This window comes from Biomphalaria glabrata, chromosome 8, assembly GCF_947242115.1.
Source record: "Biomphalaria glabrata chromosome 8, xgBioGlab47.1, whole genome shotgun sequence".
Lineage (NCBI taxonomy): Eukaryota > Metazoa > Mollusca > Gastropoda > Planorbidae > Biomphalaria > Biomphalaria glabrata.
The window spans coordinates 11,959,005-11,967,958 of NC_074718.1; the positions used below are offsets into that span (position 1 = coordinate 11,959,005).

An 8,954-nucleotide genomic window follows, 5' to 3' on the forward strand; every position below is an offset into this window, starting at 1 on the left:
TGCTAACTATGCAGGATACAGGTCAGTGTGTTAAGTCTTACTACTCTCTGTTAGTAGTAGTAGAGGCTTAGGGATGAGAGCAAGAATAGCAAGGGGCATAACCATGTAATTATTTCAGAATAATTCATGTATATCACATGTATACACATAGGTCTACATCAGGAGAGGGCAAATATCAAACATATTATTGCATCAGTTATATCAGTGATTAAACCTATCAGAGCTAAGAGACTTGACCACAGGTAGTTCTTAGAAGTACTTAAAGAATTGAAAACAAAACATTCGATGTTCGGTACCACAGTAGTATCCGATGGCCTAGCATGGGTAAGATGGTATTGTGAAGAATATCAAGGAAGAAACTATGCTCCTTGAACGACATTGACTGTGACTAGTATTTCTAATGAAGAGTGGAAGACAGACTATTCCATTTCTCCAGGCAAGCAATTGAAAACAGGTTTTGTCATTTTCCCTTGTTGAAAGGTGAAACTATTTCTAGTGAAATGGCTGAAAAGTAAAAGACTTATTTGGATTCCTTGAGTGTGGAATTTCAAAAGAAAATTTTAAGAAGTCAAGAACTTGGAACCAGTTTTCAATACCCTCAACTCACCATTTGGTGCTGAAGTTGATTCAGCTCCAGAGGACATCCCTCCAATCAAATTACGACGTAAAAGAGAGAAGTTCCAGCCAGTTCTTCCTCGGAGCTTTAATGGGTGCCAGAAAATGTATTTCCACACTTGAAAAAAAACTTTGCTGCTAAACTTTCACATTATTTGGGTCCACATACATCTGTGAACAAGTTTTTTTTTTTTTGTTTGAAAATTACCCAGTGTAATCACAGGTCGATGCTAATTGACTGTAATTTGACAGCAGTCGTGATGATAACAAGTAGTAAACTAGTTCCACAGTTCCGAAACATTATGCGCAAAGTGTACATTTGTGGTAAAATGTTGTGATTTAAAACATTTACAGCAAAATTTTAAATTATTTTTCGCAAAAATTAGTTTCAGAAATAGCCATTGTTGTAATTCCACAGGTCGGAGTGTAAAAAAATAATGAAATGTAAATGCATAAAGCAGTATAAATGTGAATTAAAAGAAATTACATACAGTTACCTAGCGTATTTTTCTGATTTGTAATTACATATTTCATATACATATGTGCGGCCCTCATTTTTTTTTTAATGCGGCCCTCGAAAACAAAAGGTTGCCCAGGCCTGATCTAAATGCATGTACGTAGGATAATATTTAACTTTGCTTATCATGGTAGATCATTTCTCTTTGGTTTGCATTGGAATGATGCTGAGATGTGTGCCACTCGGTCACATGGCGTCCGCATTAGTGCATCGAGAAACAGGGCAATTCTTTACATTGTCTTCAGTGGGTTTTAATGCGTGTTCTAATTACCAGACCCTAAAGTGTAATCTGTTCATGGCACTTTGGTATCACATTCATTCCAAATTGTTATAAATATCTCACTACTGTAGGAATAAGCTCCTTTTTTCTACATAAAACAAAATTAACTAATTACTACTTATTGATAAACTAAGTGATTTTTTTTTATTGATTCATGTTTTATTCTAAATTTCAACTTGACCTACTAATGGGAATAGGAAGAAAAAATAACTTGTGCTAAACGTTAAAAGGAGAAGAACTCCACTTAGACAGTCCCATCTCTCAATAAGTAGTATTTATTTTCCTTTTTCGATACCAATAATTCATTACCAATATTTAATTAACTAATTGTTAATTTTTTTTATCGATATGTGTTATAACAACGGTAGGACTAATAATTATGTAAAGTTTCAACTTGATCCGAGAATGGGTGTGGGAGAAATAACGTGTTAAAAAAATTGAACCAGACAGACAGACTAACAGAGTGAGCTGATATAAACTTTGTAAAGAGCAGACCCACCCTCCCTTCCTAATTATACACAGAGTCACTGATCTATATTTTTTGACGATTGAAGATGACTGTACAGGCACTCGACGAATTACTGACTAAATGTGACCTACTTCGATACTTCCTGAAGGCTTTTGACTGACTTAAATTGACTTATATGATACTTAGATCTTATTGCTTATACTAAAGTGATTCATTGTTTTTCCATGTTATATTTCCTTTCATATGCTGTCCTACTTTTCCACTCTGCTATAGAATACATGAAGTCTAACTCTCTCTTTTTAGTGGTTTTATTTTCGAAATCATTTCAACTTTCTTGGTATTTGCCTTTTAAGTAGAGTGGATTCATGGTTGAAACATAACATAACATAACATAACATAACATAACTTATCTTTAAAAAAAAAGATTTTTTTTATGGTAATTACGCAAAGAGTAAAGTTATCCTTACCTTTGTGAGTGTCCATTAAAGAGTCAAGCCTAGGCCCTTAGGACTCTTAGGACTAAGACTAAGACTAAGACTGCTTTATTGATCCTTATGGAAATTTGTTGTGATTACAAGGACTCTTTTCTGATATAAAGACAACACAACAGAATAGGGCCTACAAGGATTTTTACACAGTGATAAAAAATAAATGATGGAATTTTATTTTTCACTGACAATTCAGTGCCAACTTTCCCCATCAACTAGATGTCATTTCATCACATTCGTTTATTGTGGGGTTAGGATTCCTTCGGCAAAGTCCAGGGATTCCTTTGTATTTCTACACTGTACCCCAACTAGCCTTGAAAAAGCCGCCATCACACGTGCAACCCTCGTGAGAAAATTTAGGGAACCTTTTTTAACCTCGTACAATGTTCTTGGTCTGTGGAAATCACGTGACGGTTGTCATTTTTTACCAGAATATTTAGACTGTTATTGTGGAACAAAGAATTGTTGACTTATTTGCTGTTGTACCTCACTTAGGAAGTGATGTTCGGACTGATCCACGATACGCTCATGACGGTCTGGCAGATACCCATTAAGGCCCTTATGCCTCCCATTCCGATCCCGATTAAGTCCTCAATCAAAATGGAGTCTCACGCACGACAACGTCTTATGCTTAATTTATTCCCCCCCCCCCCCCAGAAATTCGTAAAATTTTTTTTACAATATCTGTATTCAAGTCAGAACTTCATGGAACTAGCAGAAACCTGGATCCAGGAACCTGAACAGCTGATCTCAATAATGGCTCTAACGAATGTCCTAAAAATTTAACACAGTTGATGTATATCGCAGAGAAAAGAATTACTAGCTCGTTGGCTACACTGGGAAAAATCTAGTTTGACCGTTATAATTTTTCAAAGTAAAAAATAAATAGATGTAAATTTGGCTGGAGACTATCTAGGTCTAGTGCCAACATTGGCCTTGTCAGCCGTATTACCGTAATTATGCGATGACAGTTAATTGAAAGTTGAGCATGAAACAGACACGAAAGATGAGCTCTATTGAAGCACCGAACAAGAATATATCTGAATTATACTTTTACAGTCTATAATAATAGCCTTACAATTGATCATTACATCAAATAATAGAATACGTAAATCTATGTTCACGCGTCACATTTAAATTCATTTCTGGCGGCTTACAATGTTAATATTGATGAAATAAATAAAAAAACAACATCACAATAAAGTTTTGTATAGGTAAAGGCGTTTTAAGTTAAGGTCATCTAACCACCACGACGCGGGCCTTTACTCTGATCCAAGATCTAGAAAACCCTAGACTTGATTTGGTTCCTCGTGTACAAGTCTTGCGTCTACCACCTTACAGTGGTTCCCAATTTGGTATCCTGGTGGCCCGCAACCATCTCTAAATGTGACATTGTGTTTTGTCACACTCATTTATGTGTGTTGTGACACTCAATGATGTGACATTGTGTGTTGTGATACTCAGTGATGTGACATTGTGTGTTGTGACCTTCAATGATGTGACATTGTTTGTTGTGACCTTCAATGATGTGACATTGTGTGTTTTGACTCTCAATAATGTGACATTCAATAATGTGACATTTCGTGTTGTCACACTCAATGATATGACATTGCATATTGTGAAACTCAATGATGTGGCATTGCTTGTTATCACTCTTAGTAATGTGACATTGTGTTTAGTGACACTCAATTGGAAGGTTGTGGATACAAACAAAAAAATTGACATTAATAATTACCTTAGAGCTGCTCTACCAGATATGATTTAGTTTTTATGTCAAGCAACATATGCAGGTCGCAACTGGGTTGACGTGGTCATGTGAAATACTGCCGTCATTGTATATCCTCGGAATCGAAGACAATGCCTATATAATTAGTCTGTTTATAGTATCAATTAGAGTTGGGTGGGCTCAGGGCGCTCTAAAAATCCCGAAATTCCAAATCCCAATCATCACCGAGATACTAACCCAGGACTCCAGGTTCGGAAGCCCTTAACAACTCTTTCACAGGGTACCCTTAAAGTTAAGGCCCCCTTTCAGACAAAGCGGTCTTTACGGCAGATGATGTACAGCTCATCTGTTAACGAGGGTGTCATGTGGCAAGCAGAAGGACCAACCACCTTTACTTTGATCCAGTGAGTGTCAGGTACCCATTAGAGCTAGTGGTCTATTATATATATATATATATATATATATATATACAGGGCTTTTTTCTTGTAATTTAACGAATAGGGGCCTATTATTAATTTATAGTTAGGCCATCAACTACTGAGTACAGGCACCTATTTTTTTTTTTTTACAAAAAAGCACAGTGTGTATATATATGTATGTATGTATGTATGTATATATAAACAATAGACGTTTCCCCATCTGTTCCAAAAAAAAAAAGCCATAAGGCAAAGCCGGTGAATATCTATTTTTAATATTAATTGATAAGACCAAACGTCTGTTTCTGTTTTTTTATAAATTGACAATTGTTTTATTCGGAATTCCGAGATGTAAAGATTGAGCCATAAAAGTTAGAAGGAAGATAAAAAAAACAACAACGTATTGCTTTATAAATAGAGATTAACTTCCGTTCGCATGGGTTTACGTCTTATCTAGAGATAACAAAACTGAAGAGAACAAACAACAGACAAGGTGAAAGCTCTTAGACCGAGAGACACATCTGAATTCCACAGAAAAGCTGCTGCACCGAGAAAACTAGAATTTAAATCCGTATCTTGTAAAAGAAAAAAACAAACAAAAAAAAAAAAAAAAGAAAAACATTAAAAAATAACTTAAGAAAAAAAAAAGACAATACCTCCATTAAACAACTCAAAATATAATAAAATATAAAATAAATAATAAAAAAATTTTTTTTTGGTTGAAACCGGTTATCAAACCAGTAATTTTGACAGTCAGATGCGTGAAAGTGTGCAATTATCGATTCAGCCAGAAGGACTTTTGCTGGTTTAGAATTCTTAAAATCTAGTCAAGATCTACTTCTGGATGTCATCTATATTTAATTGACGTAAAAATATGAGTAAAGCTTTTAGATATTCTTGCAATAAAATAGAAGAAACTTTAAATTTACTCTGTTGTCGTATAATTTCGGAACACTCTGGCTGACTACGCCATGTTTGTTATTTTGTAAGTCTAGTCAAGCCAAATTTAGATTTGTTTACTTTTTACTTTGAAAAATTATAACGGTCAAACTAGAGTTTTCCCCACGCGGCCAACGAGCTAGTAATTCTTTTCTCAGCGATATACATCAACTGTTAAATTTCTAGCAGAATCGTTAGTGGCGCTTTGAGATCAGCTGTCCAGGTTCCTGGATTCAAGTACCTGGATTAAGGTTCCATGAAGTTCTGACTTGAATTTCATTGTAGAAGTATTGTAAACAGAGGCTTTCTGATGTGATGGGGGTTGTTAGGGTGTGTGCAAGATATTTATAGGAATGACGTATTACTATGATGTCAGGATATCTATTTGAACGAATTGATCGAACAGTTCTTTTTTAAAGTGTAAAAGGGAAGGGAGTGCTTGACCTCTGAACCGAGAGCTCACGAGCTCGATTTCCGGCGAATACTGGGATTTTGAGCTTCGGGATTTTTATGACCTTCTGAGTGCTAATAGGCACCTGACATTCACTGGGGAAGTAATGGTGGTTGGTCGTTGTGCTGATCACATGACCTTTGTCACCCTTCTTAAATAGTCTGCCAAACAAATGCACTTCACATCATCTGCCCCTCTCCCCCCAATAGATCGCAAAGCCTGAAAGTGATATGTTTTACCTTTCAAACTGTAGGGGCGGAGCTTACTGACCGGAAGATGACGAAAAAGATAAAGGTGGCACGTTGCGACTTCAAAAACGAAAGGAAGTAGATTTGTGTGCATTTAAAAAAACAGAAGTGACTATTTGAAACAAACAATGTCAGGGACTTTAATGTTGCAAACTAAACACACAAAAGTGAGATACAAACTGAAAAGCTTAAAAACATGATTCTGCAGTGCTAAAAAGTGCATACAAATTAAGATATAACTTAAAAATAAAATCATACTTCTTTTACTCTGTACACCGGATAAAAAAATTCAGCTATTCATTTTTTTAAGCCTTAGATGAAAATATCTAATACACAATATGGAAAGTCTGTAAATAATAGTTAAGTTTATTTAAAGGCTTTAACGTTGTCAGTACCTGTAGATTTTGACATGTTATGTACGCCTACGTTGGATTAGTTATCTGGAGGTAGATAACAGCCTGGAAACACCTTACAGCAGAAGCTCAGATTTGGAGGACTTAGTTTGACGTGACACATCACATTGTTTCTTAAAACGAAGATTATGTAATAGAGATTGAGAAAGATCAATGTGGTATAGTTAAAGGATTGAGATATTGTCACATTTACCAGAAAGTAGGAAGTATCAAGAAAGGTATATATATATATATATATATATATATATATATATATATATATATATATATATATATATATATATATATATACATCTATCATTATTTCCCCTTATTTCAAAATTAATCAAAATAATTAATCAGCAACAATTAATTAACTAATTGTTTAATTTTTTTGATTGATTCATTTCTTGTCAGGCTCCATGAATGATGGTGCAAAGTTTAAACTTGATCCGAGAATAGGAAATGGGAGAAAAAACATGTTCTAACTTTTGACCAGACAGAGTTGATATAAACTTTGTAATAACCAATTAGCCTATCAATTAATAATAATACATTAATTTTGTTTTATAGTGTAGAAAGGAAGTTAAAACCAAACATCTAGAGATAAATGACAGTAAATGGCGGTTCTTTCCTTTTGATAAGCTTTTTTTTTTGGAAAAAAATGTTGTTTTTTTGCTTGTTTTACGATTTTAATGTTTTCTTGACCTCCAATGTCAAGAAAACAAAAGGATGGACATACACAAGTCTGACCTAAGCGCCATTTTGAAATTTATGATGCCTAGCTAATCAACACTTTCAGAGATTTAAATCTGTAGCAGGCAATTCAAATTTGCACCAATATGTTTTCTGCATTGGTAGGTTAGTCAAGGCCGGCGTTAGGCAATTGAAGGCCTTAGGCAAAGTAAATTTGGTGTCCCCCCAAATGAAATAGCAAACTAAAAGTAAACATCGACAAATAAAATGACGCGATTCATAAAAACAACAAGTGTCTTCTCACATAAGTAGTCTAACAAGTAGATTTTAACATTGGTCAATAAACCTTACTCATAGCAGAGATCTAGAGCAAGGCTAATACACGTAGGGCCCTAGTGATCTGCTATAGCAGAGACTTAGAGCTAGGCAAGTAGACATAGATCCTTAGTAGAAGTAAGGCCCCAGTGATCTGCTACATTTAAGATTTGATACAAGTTTCGTAATGTTTTTAGCCCTGTGTGAGGCCCCCACCAATGGGAGGCCCTAAGCTGCTGCCTAATTTGACAATGTGGCCCTGCTTTATTCTCCAGTACCACTGCAAGAAATCTTGATGATACTTGGCACTCGCTAAGATAAACAGATTTGACTAACACATTTCCTTTTAGATCTTTTGGACGAAACTCAAAACGCTACCAAGCAATTGTTTCACTTCTATATATTAAACTGTTACAACTTTTTAAATAACTTAAGTACTTCAGCAGTTGTATTTAAGACAACTAGTTTCAGTTTCCTTGATTTTCCGAGTAGTTTATGTGAAGCCCATCTTCAAATACTCTCGCCGCGTTGATCTGTTCCGTCGGGCTTTTCATGATGACGTAATCACTTCCCGGGTTTCCGTCCACGAGATCGATGTGGAAATGACGTTTTTGGCAAGGCGCTGACTCGGCAGACGAGCCATGAGAGTTTGTCTCCTTAGATGACGCAAGAGAGGATGTTTCATGAGTTTTCTTAGATACAATTGAAGCTGTCCCTGTTGCTTGTGTTTCATTTTCAGATTCTGAACTAAGATGGCTGTCTGGCATGGAGCCTGTTGGTTGGTTTGGGCTATTCAAAGCAGACTGAATGACATCAGGTGTATTGTTTTTGAAGGTTGCTAAGTACAGAATAGACTGACTCAGGTCCTGGGTGGTCAAAGACAGCTGTTCTACGCACTGAACAAGACCAGCCTTGACCTTTTGTGCCTTTGCCTCTTTCTGACTTTTCGTAACCACAGATTTAGAATGTTGGTCAGAAATAGCACCGGAACAATCAATGTCTTCATACGTATGTTCAACTGTTTCACACTCAGGCATTATGGGAAGGCTAAGCTCGTTTCGCACCATGGACATCTGGGTGACCAACGCGGCAATCCAGTTTCTCATGTCTGCCTCACTGTCGCAGGAGAAAGTCTTATACTCGACCACCTCTTTGCTGTTTACGTTTGGCGACGCCATCAGAACGAAGCTGTCGGAGCCAGCCGGGATGGCCTGAATGTAATCTTTCAGCCAGAGCACAGAGCGGGGAGTAGTCGTCTGCTCATTCTTGTACATGTAGAGGGCGCTAGGAGTCAGCACCACGTGCCTGCTTGACCATTTCGCCAATGAAAAGCTGGATTTCTTGAGACGAAGAACGCCTTGTTTTATACATACGCTTGAATCCTTGACATTGCTTTGGGCAG

At 36.3% G+C, this 8,954-nt stretch overlaps 1 protein-coding gene across 2 annotated transcripts in view; it reads right to left on the reverse strand.

Annotated features, from left to right (window-relative positions):
- Nucleotides 1-6,270: 6,270 nt before the first annotated feature.
- The window catches only part of LOC106060851 (uncharacterized), a 7,283-nt gene continuing 4,599 nt past the window's right edge, over nt 6,271-8,954 (reverse strand). For both annotated transcript variants that reach the window (XM_013218873.2, XM_013218872.2), the window contains exon 2: nt 6,271-8,954. This exon is cut by the window's right edge and continues 47 nt beyond it. In XM_013218873.2, the coding sequence (XP_013074327.2) occupies nt 8,020-8,954 (935 nt within the window). In that variant the 3' untranslated portion in view covers nt 6,271-8,019.